The 17,473-nt window shown below is 48.6% G+C and overlaps 6 protein-coding genes across 6 annotated transcripts; 2 read left to right on the top strand and 4 right to left on the bottom strand.

Moving 5' to 3' along the window:
* Positions 1-1,378: 1,378 nt before the first annotated feature.
* EI90DRAFT_3068327 (uncharacterized protein) lies at positions 1,379-2,257 on the top strand. Its single transcript, XM_039061088.1, is given in 3 exon segments — positions 1,379-1,469; positions 1,481-1,903; positions 1,953-2,257. The coding sequence occupies 1 exon segment, from the start codon at positions 1,625-1,627 to the stop codon at positions 1,847-1,849; it is 225 nt and encodes a 74-aa protein (XP_038913395.1). The 5' UTR covers positions 1,379-1,469; positions 1,481-1,624; the 3' UTR covers positions 1,850-1,903; positions 1,953-2,257.
* EI90DRAFT_3068326 (ribonuclease H-like domain-containing protein) lies at positions 2,003-3,226 on the bottom strand. The gene is made up of 2 exons (XM_039061087.1): positions 2,257-3,226; positions 2,003-2,182 (listed from the first exon to the last, which is right to left on the bottom strand). Exon 1 carries the CDS (start codon positions 2,916-2,918, stop codon positions 2,295-2,297), a length of 624 nt encoding a protein of 207 aa, XP_038913394.1. The 5' UTR covers positions 2,919-3,226; the 3' UTR covers positions 2,003-2,182; positions 2,257-2,294.
* A 535-nt stretch (positions 3,227-3,761) lies between these two features.
* EI90DRAFT_3225625 (uncharacterized protein) lies at positions 3,762-5,799 on the top strand. Its single transcript, XM_039066484.1, has 9 exons — positions 3,762-4,271; positions 4,346-4,412; positions 4,474-4,582; positions 4,650-4,793; positions 4,851-4,899; positions 4,954-5,098; positions 5,162-5,318; positions 5,372-5,433; positions 5,489-5,799. Exons 1-9 carry the CDS (start codon positions 4,107-4,109, stop codon positions 5,689-5,691), a joined length of 1,101 nt encoding a protein of 366 aa, XP_038913393.1. The 5' UTR covers positions 3,762-4,106; the 3' UTR covers positions 5,692-5,799.
* Positions 5,800-6,027: 228 nt separating this feature from the next.
* Positions 6,028-8,212, bottom strand: EI90DRAFT_2998724 (IMP dehydrogenase; the record flags this gene model as incomplete). Its single annotated transcript, XM_039056270.1, has 5 exons — positions 6,028-6,167; positions 6,220-6,587; positions 6,643-7,445; positions 7,626-7,812; positions 7,914-8,212. Coding segments are annotated over 5 exons (1,682 nt in total), but the record flags the coding sequence as incomplete, so codon positions are not given.
* Positions 8,213-9,183: 971 nt separating this feature from the next.
* EI90DRAFT_3146364 (drug/metabolite transporter) lies at positions 9,184-11,233 on the bottom strand (the record flags this gene model as incomplete). Its single annotated transcript, XM_039065404.1, has 11 exons — positions 9,184-9,255; positions 9,312-9,416; positions 9,472-9,722; positions 9,776-9,813; positions 9,872-9,986; positions 10,038-10,189; positions 10,260-10,337; positions 10,401-10,443; positions 10,484-10,505; positions 10,561-10,659; positions 11,189-11,233. 11 exons carry the CDS (start codon positions 11,231-11,233, stop codon positions 9,184-9,186), a joined length of 1,020 nt encoding a protein of 339 aa, XP_038913391.1.
* Positions 11,234-12,017: 784 nt separating this feature from the next.
* On the bottom strand, positions 12,018-17,195 carry EI90DRAFT_3127267 (uncharacterized protein; the record flags this gene model as incomplete). The annotated part of the gene is made up of 16 exons (XM_039063996.1): positions 12,018-12,088; positions 12,159-12,234; positions 12,287-12,357; positions 12,412-12,473; positions 12,550-12,658; positions 12,710-12,987; positions 13,042-13,406; positions 13,477-14,125; positions 14,181-14,683; positions 14,752-15,142; positions 15,201-15,463; positions 15,544-15,842; positions 15,902-16,244; positions 16,304-16,437; positions 16,500-16,857; positions 16,911-17,195. 16 exons carry the CDS (start codon positions 17,193-17,195, stop codon positions 12,018-12,020), a joined length of 4,257 nt encoding a protein of 1,418 aa, XP_038913390.1.
* Positions 17,196-17,473: the final 278 nt, after the last annotated feature.

Raw genomic sequence — 17,473 nt, 5'->3', positions numbered from 1 at the left:
TTGTCCTCCCTTCCCGGATGTCTCCAACACTCGCTATTGTTCACATGGGGATGCGGCAAGCGAGCTAATTGCTAGAGCACCATTGTACCGAAGCTTCCTTGAGTACATCCGGGACTTAAAGGACAAACAAGAATTTACCAACATTGAGGCAAACCTCTATGATGCACTCAACGATATTCCTACGCTCACAGAACTTGCAGTCATGTCTCTATTCTCACTCTGTGTCTCTCACCCATATGTGGAACACGCTAGGAGGGGAAGGCCAACGGAAGTAAACATGCTAAATGAGGGAGCATGGCATGAACACGTTTTTACCTTCATGCAATCCCTCATAGCTAATCCCGACCTTGTTTTGGGTAAAGATGCAGAACCAAACATGGCTCACCTTGACAAGCGGAACCATTGGATTAGACCCGATACCATTCAGGCCATCCAACATCTTTCTCCACACCTCCCCAACCTCCGTGACGCATTCATCGCATTCACCAAACGGGCACTTGACACCCTTACACGGTTCTCAGCTGAACTCATGAAAGGGTCTGAGATCGATTTGATGAGTCCAGAGGAGAAGGAGCTTGCCTTCATGCCTACAACCAACGACACAAATGAGGGACTTCTAGGAGAAATGCGCAGTGCACTGACCAAAAACCCAACAAAGACTTTAGATACTCTCAACGCAGAACTAATGATCCGTCATAATGATGTCGACGAATTCATCACAGCAAAGCTTACGCCAAGAAAACACAAGATCTTGCGGACAGCCGGTCGATGTATCAGCGCGTCGGGATCCGAGAAAGCTCGTAGAAAATTGCTTGCAGATGCTGGAATAGCGAAGGTTGCAGAAAATAGGAGGAAAAGGCAGATAAAGGAACTCAAATACACCGCTAAAATCGAGGCATTAAAGGCGGTTGAACTCACCAACGACATAGAATGGGCAAGAAACCCGAAGACAACTATCGCGCAGCTGGAGCCTCAGCTAAATGCATATAGGCTCCAAGATGCATTAGTTCCTCTCAGCAGTCGCATGCCAAAGAAGGCCGACAAGGTTAGAGAGCTGGTGGTAGCAATTGAGCGCAGGAGAGGGCGAGAAATGGAGGATGCGGGAGATAGCGAGATGATGACAGCCGATCAGCACAATCCCACAGAGTAATTTTCAAAATAACTGGCCATTTAGATTACTAGAGACCATATATTGACGTTAATAACAATAATCAAGAGATCGGAGAGAGTTTGAGCACTTTGTTGGATGATCAAAGGACTCGCCAGGTTTCGCGGGGAAAAGTGGGTCACGTGGGGGTGGCACGCTTCAACGTGGATTGCCGACCCCCACAACCAAGGCCATAGCAGCCGCGGTTACCTGTTCGGGAACCCTCATCGGGGCGAGCCTTCGTCTCGATCTCAGTCAATGTCAAGAGTACCAATCTGATGAATGGAGTCAGAGTGAAGCCGTGCGTTGAGCCCTGAAACCCTCATGGCAAGATTTTGTTTCTGCAAATTGATCTGGAAATATCCACTATCAATATTGCTTATTATTGGCGTACGGCAATCAGATGTTGCTGCTCCCTATCATCACCCAGAGGACGTGCTAGGCTGAGGACCAGGTGTTATTCTCCGCGTTTGATCGATGCTATCATTAGACGAGCCAGACCTAGTTAGTTTATTTATGTCTGCTGGTCTTTATGGTAACGTCGTCAACTCCGTTGCCACTATTTCGGTGTGGAATATTCAACTAGTGACGTCTTGCGAGCTGCCTCTCTTCTGTCTGTTTCTATGCTCGCTTGACCTTCTCGGCAGTGGCCTGCTTCCTTTCTTCGACACATGCGTGACACTCGATTTTTCCTCTTCGTGATTGTATGGCATAATCCAGACGTCGCCACTTGTCAGAAGGCCATGGGGCCTACCTGGAGGACTCAAGCTGGCGTCAGCCTGGCCCAAAGTTGGGGTTAGAGGACGCGAAGGTTTCAAACAAGTATAGCAATTGGTTCAAAGAATTTGAACTAAGCTTCGCTATCCCTGCACAATGCTATTGCATATATCGGTGAGTCAAGCGACTAGGGCTCAAGAACAATATTATGTTGGATATACAAATAACGCTTCCCTCCACTATGCTATGCACAAAAAAAATCCAAGAGGAGATCAATGAAGAGGATTTGTTCCGTCTTTGGAGGCAGGCAACGCGGATCTGAAGAAAAAATGTTTTTGTGAACTCAACTGATTGGGATAAAACGATCATTCCATGAACGAAAGCTTACTTACCGGTACCCATGGTGATAATCCGTTTCTGTGACAGTCCTCTAACAGCAACCATCAGCGGCGTCCCTTGCCAGCTCGTCTGCGTCCGAGTTCCAACACCTAGGAATCTTCCAAAACTGAACTTGGCGCCTATTTCCATCCTCCAGTTCAATGATGAGGCCATCCAGGCGCTTGAAGAGATCCCGGTTAACGACGTCAGAGCCACGTGAATTCGTATAATCATTCTCCCGCCATTTGAGGATGTACTCGCTCATCGACCGCGCAACATAAGCCGAATCCGTAACGAGGATTATTTTGGTGAGATTTCCGTTCCTGAAGTCGATCAAGCGGCGTATTTGGTATAGAGCAGCAATTGCGGCATGAATTTCAGCACGCTGGTTTGTCTGGGGTTCGCAAGGATTAACGGCTTTGCTGATAGAATGAGGTGAATCATCTCCGAAATAGACGCCGTAACCAGCTTGCGCATTAGGGCTGCCGTTGTCGAGGCATGCTCCATCAACAAAAACCATGATGGATTTTGAGTACACATCCTCTCCATTGAGGCGAGTCAGCATTTGGTAATGTTTCAGGTACCTGCTGTAAACTGCCACATCGTTTGGGTCAACGACCTCATCGCGGTTCCAATACGGAAGAAGTGTTTGGGGATCGAATACTCGATGTGCCATCTTCCACAGGAGTCCACACTAGTAAACAGGCTCCTTGAGGAGATTAAGAGGATGACCTTTCAATAAATATAGTGGTCGACGCTTTGCTACGCGGAGTGATTCAGGTTTGGCCCTGCGATGAAGATGTTTGTTTTATGCAGCACCCTGACCCAGAGTGAAACAAAGCTTCCCCGGCCGACGAGTCGCGTGACACACGCCAAATATTGTCCCCTTGTCGTTGTTTTGACCTCGAGAGCGTGGGAACAGAATTAAGCTGAGACACATTCAATCCGCCTAATGTTTGCTACTGTATAAACAAGCAATAAAATAAGAGATAAATAAGAAAGGGTCAAAGTGAACCTTAGCGAGAGCCTTATTGCCTCCTCAGCAACTTCCCACTTAACTTACATCACCCTTTCGCCACTTAACCTTCCCTTTTGTTTTTCTGACGTTACGCACTGCGGTCAGATGTTCCAATAGTCTCAAGTTTCCCTTTAGTGTTATTGAGATACAGAAAGTTCCTATTGAGAAAGGGAGTCCCCATCAAGAACACACCGAAAACGGAAGTCAATATGGATGGCATTGTGGTTAACTAGAGAAGCAAAGAAATGACCTACCGGTGTCGATCCACGCGGTCGAAGGAGGATGGTGCGCGATATCGAATCCAATACGCACGTACTCCGAGTAGGACATTCCTGTTAATGATGAAAAACAAGAAAGAACACGGTTACAGTCATTGCGTAACTAGGTGGAGAGTGACACTGCTGTGCAGGTGATCCCAGGGTTATTTGAGACGAATCTCAACATGGAGCACACAGCATCTGCTCAATGTGTTCAGGTGTGATTGTCAGCACTATGGCGAGTAGCGCTCCCGTCGACTTCTCGATCGAGTGCAGTTTCGACCTCCGCTAGTTTCCCTTTGCGGCAGCGTAATTGGCCCATGATCATGCCATGATCATAGAGCAGGGTATGCGGGCCCAGATCGCCCATGCATCAGAGGACGTAGCAACTTGGCTCTTCGGCAGGGATTTATTAATAGAGGTCACTTGGAAAGCTACAAACTGGGGTCCCCCTTTGTTACGAAATGCTGGCGTCGGGTTCGGGATTCAACTAGACGACTGCTTTTCGCACGCTCTCAAATTACGATATCCGGGCGGCTTGATGCCGGCTACTAGCCACTGCGACCCAGCACGGAACTAAAGACTTTTCATGGCTCTCTATCCGAGGGAAACTAGATCCCTCGTCCTGAAGAAGAAGACCACGCCTTCATTTGGATATCACTTTGATGCTGTCTTGGAGACTCGTCCTGTTCCGGCTTTGAAAGATGGGGAAGTGCTCGTCAGGATAGGTGCAGTTAGCCTCAATCACCGCGACGTGGGTCCTGGGTTCTGTTGGAAACAAGTCGCTTACCAACTCTAGTGATACATGGAAAATTCCCCTACTATTAGCTATGGCAGCTCAAGAACCTATATCCCAGAACGACAGCTGACTGCGTGATGGGAGGGGACGGAGTTGGTTCGTTTGGACTTCTCCATTGCCACTTCAAAGTCCACCATGTCTTAACGATCAACATTAGGAACAGTAATTTTTGCCCACCACCCCAAAGATCCCCTTATTCGACGTCGTGTCTTCTTCCATCCAACCCGTGGGTGGGAATCAAATCCGGATGGACCAGAGGAGGCTAGGTAATGCCTTATTCACCTGCCCAGCTCAATCACGAGGCACATCACCTTCTATTTCGTGTTTGTAAAGGCTCGAACTATTGGGTGGTAATCCGTTGGGCGGGATATATTCCGATTTTGTCGTCATTCATCGAATGCACGTTTTCCCCGTTCCAGATTATCTCCCAATGGTCCATGCTGCTGCATGGCCCGTCGCTGGCGTAACTGGTTGGAGGTAGATATTAGCCCGTTCATTTATCTGCTTACTGCTTGACTAAATGCATGAAATTAGGGCCGTTGTCATTAAAGCAAATGTAAAGAAAGGTGATAACGTCCTTATCGTAAGTCTGCTATTTGTTCCTTCGGGATGCACGGTCGATATCGGCGTTCACCAGACAGGGATAGGTGGAGGAGTTGCCTTAGTGTCAATGCAAATATGTCTTGCACTTGGTGCAAACGTCTATGTGACGAGCTCGAGCCCACAAAAAATTGCTCGCGCACAGGAACTTGGTGCTATAGATGGAGTCAATTATAGAGATGGTGGGTGCCATGTCTTATTGTCTAGATCCGCCATCGGCTGACACGCTCGCCTTTCATGCCCAGAGGCGTGGCCAGAACATCTTGGAAAGATCCTCATCGCCAACGCTAAGAACGAGGGAACTGCATTGTTAGATTCTGTCATTGACTCGGCGGGTGGAGATATCTGCGCGAAATCCCTCAAGATACTGAAACATGGTGGGATCGTCGTATGTTACGGAATGTAGGTCTAATTTCTTCATATTGGGAAGAGCTCATTCCCCATTGCTGGTACAGGACTTCAGTGCCTAAAATTGAATTCACAATGAGGGAGGTACTCAGGAACGTGGAGCTCAAAGGTGCTAACCCTATTGGTCTGTTTAATCTGACGATACCAATGCTTACCCGTCCTAGGGTCAACCATGGGCTCACGTAAGGATCTGCTGGACGCGACCGCGTTCATGGAGAAGCATCGCATCGTTCCCGAAGTCTCGCATGTCTTGCGTGGACTTGAGGAAATCCACGAAGGATTCAAATTATTGAACGAAGGTGCACAAATTGGGAAGATCGTTGTAAAATTCCCTGGAAGGGAACCCGATGGGAGTGTTAGGCTCTGATAATAATACGAGAACATTGTTCAATCAATACCAGTCGGTGTTCAAAGTCCTTCGTGCGCTGGGACCACCGATCAGGCAGCGCAAGTGGCTTCAAGTGAACAGCACCGACTGAGAAGAGCGTGGTGATCATGAAACGGTAGACGATGGAAGGAATGTGAAATGAGCAACTATTCGAAGAGCACAAATCCATGCTGTGGATATGGTTAGATGGGAAGAAAACAAAATACTGACCGGTACCGTTCAGCAGAATAATGAACGAAGCGATGTTTACAAGACGGGTCACTCCGGTGCAACCTGTACCCGGGCAGCGTTCATCCAGTGGCTGGATTTAATTTTCGCCAGTAGATGTATTTTTCGCGAATATGATCAACAAGTAAGAGGTAGTGCTTGCAGTTTACAACAGGCGGATTATATTTACAGAGGCCACAGGTGCAACAATAATGCACGGCATCTAAGCAAACAAACGTTTTGTGTATCTGGAGAAGCGTCATTGGTCGTGCCGAATATTCGGAAAAGATGAACACTCACGAGTTCAGACTATGGACACCGCCTTCAAGCTGTGCCTGCGCGCTCCGCGACTCAAACCTTACTGAGCTTTGCCTCACACTCTCCTGCAGCTCTTGGATGTTTCTTACGCCGATATCTTGGAATGAGTGTTGCAAGCCCGTGTGCAAGTAAGGCAGGAACTGCTTCACTGAACCCCTGTCCTGGACGTCTCCAGAGACTCCCTGAGCTACTTTGATGGTTGAAGACTCGGAAAAATACCGAGACGTCGCGGCATTCTCGTGAGCCAAGGCCGAACCAGTGCCTGAAGAACCATTTACGGGGCTAGAAGACTTCTTGCCGTTGACATGAGGAGCCGATGATCGGGATGGTTTCCCCTGCTCCATTGCCTCCTGCAATCGAACGAGGTGATGAGGGGAAGTCACTAGAATATAGCGCAGCACTCACCAAGCTGCCCATACCACGATAAGTCTTGACACGTTTCCCATCATGCCAGAAGTACTCTCCGGGAGTCTCAGTCGTTCCTGCTAACAGACCACCCATCATGACGGCACCGGCACCAAGGGCAAGAGCCTTAACAATATGCCCAACGTTCTTAATACCACCGTCTGCAATAACAGGCACGCCGAATCGATTCGCGAATTCAGCGACCGCATACACAGCGGTGGCTTGGGGACGCCCAACAGCCATCACTTCCTGAGTGATGCAAATCGAACCTGATCCCATACCAACACGAAGTCCATCGGCACCCGCGGCAATGAGAGAAGCAGCCTGAGCCTGAGTCACCACATTCCCAGCTATCACTTCCAATTTGGGGAACTCTGATTTGATCCATTTGATCATCTCAATTTGATATATAGAGTTCCCCTGACTCGAATCGAGGACGACGATGTCGAGACCAGCCTGAACGAGAAGACGAAGACGATCCCGGTCAGCCGGACGGGTGCCAATCGCGGCAGCAGCATAAAGTTGTTTCGTCACTGGATTCTTGGAAGCGAGAGGATAATTCTGGTTCTTAAGAAGGTCAGAGCGGGATAGAAGGGCGACAAGGCGGCCTTCTGGGTCAATAATGGGCAATTTCCCTTTTTTTGAGTCACGAAGAATCTGGTTGGCCTCGATAAGGGTTGTCCCGGCGGGAGCCGTGACAAGCTGAGTGGTCATGACCTCAATAAGCTTCGAACGAGGGTCACGGAACTGGATATCACGAGACGTGACCATACCCAAAAGTTTGCCGTTAATAACTCCAGTATCTGAGAAATGAAAGGGTTCATCAGTTCATCGACACAACATACAAACAACGACACTCCACAAGATGAAATCAGAACTCAAAAATTAAGCGTTGTCCGCACACTACGCAACCCTTAGGCCGCATTACTTAGCAGGACAAGTGCAAGAATCATCAGGGTACGAGATGGGGATTTGTCGCTTACCTGTGACGGGAATACCGCAGAAACCAAGACGTTCTTTTATGTCGATCACATCTTGGACCATGTTATGGGGAGCGAGAACCACGGGATCTGATATAAACCCATTCTCATGTCGCTTAACTGACCGAACCATGGCAGCCTGTTGTTCAGCTGGCTGGTTATGATGAACAACGCCTATACCACCCAAAAGCTATTACCAAACGTCATGTCAGCGAATTGAACTGCTACAAGAGAGACTTGTTCTCGAGAGGATAACATCGATTGAGCAAGAAAAGAACAGGGCCAACTCACAGCCATGCTGATGGCCATCTCAGCCTCCGTCACTGTGTCCATTGGGCTACTCATGAAAGGGGTTTTGAGAATGACATTGCGAGTAATCTTGCTTTCCGTGGCGACATCGTGGGCCGCGAAGTCTATTTTCCCGGGCAATATGAGAAAATCATCATAGGTAAGGCCCCCATTCTTGATCGAGTCCATGAGCTCAACAGCAGAAAGTCCATCTTGCCTCTTGTAATTCTTCAGTTCGTCAAAGGCCTTGGACGGTTCCAGGTAAGGGAAAGAGGCGAAATCAGTCGTTGATGCAGGCATGCCAGAAAGTTGAGAAGGGAAAAAATAAGAACGTGTTTCCTTATATCCGAAATTTGCCTCAGAGTAGCTAATTAGGATGGGATATGTTCCGTTGAAAGCGGTCGACCGTGTAAGCTACAGTCCAAAAAAAGGTCCCCACAGGGCGGAAAATTCATGGCGACAATCTTCACACGTGGTTTCGAACAAATGAATTCGGCCCGCTCCGCTACACAACAGCTAAGGACTGCGGCCTTGCTGTTTCGACATCCATGATACTGCTCGGTCCTATTACGATATCATGGAGGCTGAGGTCCCGCCTACGTTGGTCCGTAAAGGGTAAAAGATTAGGAACTAAAGACCAAACCACAACCTCTCGGGAGATTTCCTCCTTTGTTTCGTCGCTTCCCACCCTAAACTTTTCTTTTCCTACACTGATTTACTTTCCGGGAGATCATCCCTTCGCTGTGATTGTAACGGAGTTACCCTACTAACCATAATGTCCTATCCCACGTTAATCAATTATACCAGCACATACTGTACGCCAGTCGAAGGCAATGTGATCCTGGCTTGAGTGTGACCAAACTGGCCTACATAACTTACTGGTAGCTCTGCTGTCCCTCTGCCACGAGTTCGTATGGTATCAGTGCGGTCTTGTTTGAGGATCTTACATCTATATACATGCTTGACCGTCAATCCCAACTAGCGGTATGAGCTAATACTTGTGCGCCGCTGAAGCAGATAACATGGACAATAACAGCTCAAACGAAGGATTCAGCCGGTAAGTTGACTTATTAACTCAGTCTGGGAATGCTTTCTGGCGGCAAGAGAAGCATGGACAACTTTCCTTGTTCTCCAAGTTCCTCTAGTGAACTTGCACACTCGAAAGGGGTTCGTCGTCGACCCTGCGGATCAATGGGTGGATTCGTGTGTTTGTCTATATTTCTGAGTAGCGTTGAAAGAGAAGAACGGGCGGTTATGGGGCACTAGGCATATCTCATTCCAGCGGGAGGAGCGATATGGAAGTGTCGTCGTCAGGCATTATTGATTCGTGGGGTTTCTTTGAAGCCTAGAGCAACGGTGAGTCTGAGCCATACCGCTTGGCGAAACATGGATCGGGCTTACAGCGACATACATTGCGCCAGCGATGATCATTGCAGTCCCAAGGATACCGAGGAAGTGCGGTGAGTTGTGGAATATGGTCAGCTCAAAAATGAGGCTGAATACCACCTAAGTACCAAATCAGGTTAAGGGTTTATCGCAACGAAGGACTCATCCAGCGCACTTGAAAATACAGAGCAATGGACGCTCTTCCCGCAGTGTCGTGGTGTAGACCAGCCGTCAGGAGTATTTGAAATGCGAACCCACAAAAGGCGACAAAAACTATTCCAATCATAGATTTAGGATCGGCAGGAAGGATCCATTTGATGTCCATAGTGACCGTTCCGACACCCGATAGAGCCAAACACCAGGCAGCAAAGAATGCTACTAAATGCATGGGATGCGCTCGGTCGCCTATGAATCTGATAGTTACAACTAGAAATAGTGAGTACATCACCGTTAGAGATTGATGGGTATTAACTGCTTACTTGATACCGTATTTCCTATGACACCAATCAGTGCTATTCTGTCGTGAATGCTTTGATCAGTTCCGGTGAGTACTGCATCTGGACTAATCTGCACACCCCACGGCTATCAGACGTTGAGTAGGCGTCCCTTTCTCTACTGACGGATTCGATGATGTGGTTCCGAAGATCGTTTCCGGTCGAGCAATGAGCACCACGCCAGACATTGATACGACTTTCGATATAGTTGTGAGTCCATGAGGATGGCACTCAAGAAGTTACTTACAACCTGCGCCTAGCTCTTTCAAAGTTGATTGTTCTTTTAGGAATAGCCATCCACTTATAGCGATACAGGTGGGTGAGAGGAAAGTGATTGCAACAGCATCTGAAAGGGACAGGAATTGGAGACTGTAATATATTCCGAATATGCCGAAGAAACTGCATTGCAAATGGTCAGCGCATACTCGATACTCGGAAGCATGAATATCGGGGTGGATTGAGTTCTCACCCAGATACGCCTCTGAGGACAAATGCCGCTCGAAGACCAGAAGGTCCCAGAAGAGGGTCTGGTATTTCCTTGAAGCGCCTTGTGCGAGGAAGCAACGTAAGTCCCCCTCCATCGTAAACAGAGGGCTAGGGAAAGACTCACATGTAGGTGAGACACCACGTGTATGTGAGGATCTTCATGAACCCTTATTGTCAGCTATCTACAAGTAGGGACAGAGGTTGCACCTGCCATTCGGAAGAACAAGATCTAGATAATGTAATGCATTAATTCGCTGGTACCAAATAGTCGATGACAACTTTACCTCCAGTGCTGGCGGGGGATCGGGTAAGGCAGTCAGAAGCTTCACCCCCACATTCATCAAAGCACAGAACACTTGGGAAAGAGCTACCAGGATAAGGCCCTTATATCCATCCCAGTGTTCTTCAGAGCTGAATTTGGCCTGCTGGCGTGGGTGGATATCTCGTCATCTAAGAGACATGCGTCGCGCGATGCGTCCAACTGTGTATAAAGTTCTGTGCCCATGTATCTCGAGCCTTTATTTGCGCTCTCGGATTGTCAAATCGCCGGCTTGATTCTGGGTGAAATTTTCGGTAGGAGGGCGAGAAAATGTACAAGCAACTTTGGGGATCTGCGGTCCGTAAGGCTTGCTTTCACCTTCCGAGCGCTCACTAAATCAACCCCTGGTTCGGAAACTTTCCCCGGTCATTTCATTATTTTTATTGCCAAATGCAGCAGGCTCTGCTTGGATTTATTTTTCTGTTCCAACTTGTCTGACATGGGTTTTCCTAGACGCTCTTTTGGAAACACCTAACATCAGTCTTGATCGCGAGGCACAGATGCGACAGACTGTGTGAAAAACATAGAAACACGACTGAATGCACGCATACTTGTAAGAATAGCCTGCCTCATCCTCGAAGGCTATACTTTACCACCCCGCCTTCAGGTCGCCCTCGCAACCCCTGAGAATCGCCCATTAGGTATCAAGTCATCCATTACGGGTATGGCCGTTACAGGCGTCCCGGTCTCATCGTCTTCATCGACAGCGGGCGACCTCGTAACGAAGACTCCGACGACACATCAATAGGCTGCAGCATTCACCCTATCCTGCAGTCCCTCGTAATTTCCATCCTCTGGGAGACATCCCAGCTAACGGGTGGAACTTCATTACAGCGCTGGACGCCGTCTGTGATTCCAGAGAAGGATATTCCACTATATACTACGTCATTCTGGACTTCCCTCGTGTTGCCCGATCCATGTCAGACAGTGGAATACCTTTAGGCTGATAACCGCGACCTCATTCAGACCCTTAGCAATGTGACAATCGTTATCAACGATGAACTTGTTACTATTCAGTTTTGGCAGGCTCCTAGGGAGTGGAACTTAGGTTGACGAGAACTGGTAACCAGCTGACATGAAGTCAGGGTCCCCGCGAACCAGTCTCCAGGGAAACTTGATCGTCCCACTCCGTAAAGGAAGAAGGTATGCCTTCCTCCCCCCAAAGTTCGTTGCCGTACGAACCCCGTTATCTACCACATAGTATTATGTGGTCCGTTCAACGCAATTGGCCTCCAAGATATCTCAGTGCACCCCTCCGGCAGTTATCGGTGATGCTTGAACGGTTCGAAAAATAGGGGACAACCACTGCATGTTTATGCCTCAGCTCACGCATCAATCCACCGTTTGCATCTAAAAACCATGCTACATCTTAAATACGAAACTGAGGGTCTGAAACGATTCATATACGTGTATGCACATGATTCAGAGCACTTGAGTTGCGCGGAAGAATTCCCCTGGCGTAAAGAAACCATTCAGGGGTTTGGTCCATTTGTCTAGACGTGATCATGAGTTAAATGCAACGCTAGGCAAAAAAGATGAGGAGTCAGAGAGGTCCCAACCCACCTGGTACGGAAAGGAAGTATTTGTCAACAGCCTTCAGGAATCGGGCACGATATTCCGAAGGCGGAACAACCGTGATCTAATTCAATCGATTAGGAACATATTGCAACCACAGGTAGCATAGGTCTAACCTCTTTTTCCTTGTCTGTCTTAAGCCCTTGTTTTGCTTTAGATTCGAGCGTCTTCGCAAAGGTATAGGTGCCTGGAAATGGGGATGGTTCAGCACGCGCAACGTGAAATGAGCGGGTGAACTGACCAAACGTGTCGACGAGCCCGCACGTAAGTTCCTTATGAAGCTTGTCGATGCCTACTAGTAGCCTTTTTGAGAGAAACGAAACAGGTATCCGGTTGCAATAAATACTAGGTCTCTTATTTTGAGGTTGGGATGGCTTACGAATAATCCATGACGTTGCTCTCGCACAAGAAGTCCACATCGGCGTTAAGCGATTCTTGCAGCACATGTTTTGACTGTGGATGTAGATAGAGAGGAGAATGCCGTTGTTCTGTACGTTCGTTAAGTGTGGACCCGCAGAAATAGTAGGGGCTGTACATACTATCCATCCATTCCTGATCGAAGAGGGTACGGACGTTAGCCGTAAGGTCCTTTATCTTTCGACCCTTAATTCCTTTTAGGTCAAAAGACTCCACCACATCTTGTGAGTAGAAAAGGTTCTCCATCACGAGGAGGTCCGCCTTATTTTCTATCAATCCGGTCTCGAGGTTTTTGATCTCGACGGTGTAAAATCCGAGGAGTTTTGTCAAAGCAGAAGTCTTGTCATGACCTTGGCCGACATAAGCAAAGTATGCAGGAGCCATCTCAAGAATAGCAGGTCTAAGAGATGATTACGCATTTCGAACAGGACGTCGACGTCCAACGAATACTTACAAATCAGCTACATTCCAAGAGGATACCATAGTCTTCAAGATGAAGCGATTATCTGACGTTTTAAAGAAGGTCGAGCGACTCTTTCCCCCTTCAGCCACCCATGCCGCGGTCCTTTCAAGGCTCCGAATCAGTGCGTCTTCGACGCCGCATTGTTTGCGCAGCACAGCAAACTGAAGCGCATAGTACACAGTGCATGATATGTGCAAACGTCTCCCAATGACGAACTCGTACTTCAGATGAGGGCGTTCATCAATCTTCGGATATGACACATTCTGATCCGGCCCAAGTAATGCTAGGCGATAAGGAGCATCTTCAGCGAGAGGAGCGGTGGGGGCTTCAGCACTCGAATGAGGAGTGATAATCTCCTCACGACAGTGGAGATGGTGGAGCCAAAGGGGGCTGAGTAGGTGCGGTGGTCGTTCCTTCCTTTTGTACTTGTGCATCGGGAGGCGATTGATTAGGTCTAATTGTGGTAGTCGAGAGTTCGCTCGGAAGCCTCTGCTTGACATGACGTGAGGACGACGGTGACAGTGTTGCACTATCCACCCGAGCAACAGATTCGGAGGTCTGATTATCGCTACTCTCGGGGTGTTTTGTTCCAGAGGAATCATTGATGCCAGTACCTGCAGATACTACGCCCCGTCCAACATTTAGGCTCACCCGAACATCCGGCTTGGACCAGGCCGCAGCGGGTGATGTGATGCCCGAGATTCGCGACGCGGCTGTCCCAAGAGTGGCAAACTTAGAAGAAGCCCCCGATTCATCATGCGAGCGTCGGCGTAACAAGACACTCGGAAAGCTCAGAAGTGATGAAGCATCGCGAGGATTCTCCATTCTTGTAATGCCGGCCGAGAAGTCTTCGGGGTCCAAGATGGAGGAGCATTCCGAGTCCTTGTGCTTCAGAGACCCATCGAGGTGGAAACCGGGGTAGGACGCAGGCGATGGCGGATGGCTGAGTGATTTCCATGTAAAGGATGATGTACGCCTCCCAATAGACGGTACAGCTTTCATTATCGTGGGGGGATCTCCAGATGAATTGGAATTTAGACTCATTTCTTGCACTTCAGAGCGATATTCAGGAGACCTGTGCAACATTGGTTGAGCAACACGAATACATATCATACAGGCTAAGGACGTACCGAAGCGTGAACGCGATCAACGAACCCAAATCGTTCTCCCTCACTACAACACTGCTATCAGGTAAACAGTGCACGCCCTTTTGCCACCACTCTGGAAGCGGAATCATCGGCTCATCAAGGACTCGAATTTCATCTGGCGGCAGCAAACCATACAACCGTTGCTGAGCATCCGACGCGCTGCTGATAAACGCCCTCCGGACATTGTTGAGGCTATCGATGCTGCTCTCGGAGAGTTGCACATACAAGGAACGCTCCGCCGAGTGGATCAGGCTCTTAAGGCCTGCAATACTTGACGTTGAGACGGACGTTGAAATTGTTCCAGGCAGGGTGAAACTAGCTCTCGAAGATTTTGATACCACAGGTGAGCTACGACTTGTCGAGGGCGACTCAGAAGAACCACTGGGTTGAATACTACTTCGTGTAGGCGTTATATCTTCCGGGGATTCTGTAGGAGGTGGCGTAGGTAATTGTTTATGACCGAAGCCTGACAAGACATCTTCTTCCTACGAAGTTGCATAATGGCCGTTAGGCAGTGTTTCGGGGCATGAACCAAAGGGTGGCTGGCATTTACCAGTAATAAAAGGTAGTCCTTTAATGCCTTCCAAATAAATGTCATATCCAATCGGATCTTCTCGCGTTCCTCCCGTAGCCATGTATCTCCCCACGAGGATGGCGAGGACGATGAGAACGGATGTTCCTTCTTCACCACTTCTGTGAGGCTTTTCAAGACTTGAGTACGAGGGATCTGGGCATTATACATGTCTTCTCCAATGGATGATAGCCTGAACGATATAATTATGGAATGATACTTGTAATGTCGAGTCAGGTTGAGTTGTGGCATTAAGTGTGATGACTCTGATGTTGAGCCCAGTGTCGAGGTATGGCTGCACAGGGGTATCGATAGGTTGGTCAATTCCTTCGAATAGAAGACCAGTTCGAGGTATTTTCCGAAATCCAGTAATCTATTCGAGAGCAAAAAAAAAGTCAACCTGACCAAGATGACTGAGATTCGAAACTCACAATGAAGCATTCTCCAACTTCACGGAGGTCGTGTTTGCGTCACAGATATTACAGCTAAGATACGTCGTAATCGTGTCCTCATCAGGCCCCACCTCTTGAGTAGCCTCCGGTGCACGGTGCACGTCGGCCGTCAACATAAAAGTACTATGACACCAAGTATACTTCAGCACCTCTCCGGTGTGGGGATTCTCCTGAGCTTGAGAAGAAACCTCCTGAATCCAGGCTCCAAGAGTCTCATAAGTCTCATCATAATATCGGTACGTCTTCCAACGTGGATGAGAAGGTGTTAAGTGAGCGCTAAAACCCCCTGGCATAGGTACAGGGGTCGAAGGGCGTGTCCTACCTGTTGCACCCTGTTCATGATGAACATGTGGGAGGAATAGAGCACAGTGATAGCTTGGTGTTTTAGGAACCCATGAACATTTCCAAATCCTGTACCATCCGATTTCCAGCCAAGTATGGTCGATAGAGTGACTTTATCAGCCCCTGTCAATCGTTTGCGGTGTCGTGCCTTGGAAGGAGTCTCTCCTCCGACCTTAGCCTCGCTCTCGCCTTCTTCATTTGATAATCGAACAATAATTGGAGGCGGCTCAGGTTTGACAGAATGGGATGTAGAAAATATAGACGACTCATGTTGTATACCTCGTAATGCAGTCGTGAGTGGGCCTGGCGTTCGACTTGGCGGAGTGGGGGTGGCGCACTGGACACAGGTATGACTCCTATAGCTGTAGGTGGAGGGGCCATCGTTGGTGAAGGCAATTCTGCGGTTCGCAATGGTGGAGAGTCAGTAATGGAGTGTCGAGAGGCAAAAATCGATCGAGGTCTTAAGTTCCTAAAGTCGGCCGTCTTCTTGGTGATGAAAGACCATAGCCCCCGCCGTGAGATTTCCTTCGTGTGTGCTATCAGGTGAAGGCGGCCTTTTGGGATAGGTTCGACAGGAGGCAGAGGAATGGAGGGAAGGGGTGGTGATAAAACGTATTCGAGCTTGACACCACTGTCGCGGAGGAAGCTAAGCTCGATGAGGATGGATAGATATGTGTATACCTGAAAAATCCAGTGATTTATTTTTTCGAAAACAAAGATGACAGGAGACCTAAACTTACGGAGAGACGCAGAACTTTGACCAGCGAATCATAGACTTCTGATGAAAGGTGAGACACAGAGAAGCATCCGCCTATGACATGAACATCCTCTAAACGGATATCTGACCCAGAGTTTAGACTCCGACGATAGAGTGCTAGGAGGGGTTATGATTGAAACCTCAGATTTAGCATCATGGAAAATTCATAAAAAGCGTACTTTTCCACGATTCGATGCCGGTAATATCGACGGCACCTGTCCCGAACCAACCCTTCGAAAGGGACTCAAATTGAGGAAGTTCAAACCTGTTAGCATGAAACGTGCACGCCGGTCGTCCCACCAATGAATAATGAGAGAAAACAGTCAGGGGAGCAAGAGTAATAAGCAAATGGTGCATGGAAGGCGAAGATGAAGAAGCGGCCGAGTGTGAGACTCTCTCGTGTAATGCAAGGAGCCCCTGAATATCCTCTTCGCCATTGTGGTCCTTCACCCCCACCCCCCTTGAGCGAAACGGAGAGCGAGGCCGAATTCCCTGATAATGATACTCCTCGGGAGCAGCGAGCCGATCTCCTGTGATCTTCCCATCTCCTTCAGGCCCTTTTCTCCGGGCTTGGCATTTCCGGAGCCGACCGCCACACCCGCTCCAATCTCTAGGTCTCTCACGACACGACGATTCAAGAGTTTCATTCGTCTCACACCTTCGAGAGAAGTCTCACTCGCCACTGTCTTTCCCATTTCCAAGACGGCATGCAAGACTAGAGAGACCCATGACGTTGGCAGGTCTTCGTCTTCCACGCCTCGTGCTATCACTTTTCGGAGGTGGTCATGAGCTTGAGGGGTTAATGGTGGTACACCACTCTCCGGAACAGCCGGTCCAGATGGAAGGTAAGGTAAGGGCTTCGCCGGCGAGCGCATAAGATGACCCTCGCGACACGAGGGGGATCGACTTTCAGCTGAATCCGGTGGCGCAGTTCGGCATTTTCCACTTCGGGCTTCGTACAACGATCCCTAAAAGTCACGATCTTCCGAGAATTGGGATGTGATATGTAGTGGTTCATTCAATATCACGGGGGTTTAAAGAACACCAACAGGGGATCCAATACATGCATTGCGGGGAAGAACGCTGAACATACATTGAAGTACTAGTACATACTACAGAGCACAGAGCACGGAAGGGAATGAAACCTTATGCC

Source organism: Cantharellus anzutake (assembly GCF_015039405.1).
Source record: "Cantharellus anzutake strain C23 chromosome Unknown EI90scaffold_42, whole genome shotgun sequence".
Taxonomy (NCBI): Eukaryota; Fungi; Basidiomycota; class Agaricomycetes; order Cantharellales; family Hydnaceae; genus Cantharellus; species Cantharellus anzutake.
This window is presented reverse-complemented; position numbering and strand designations above follow the sequence as displayed.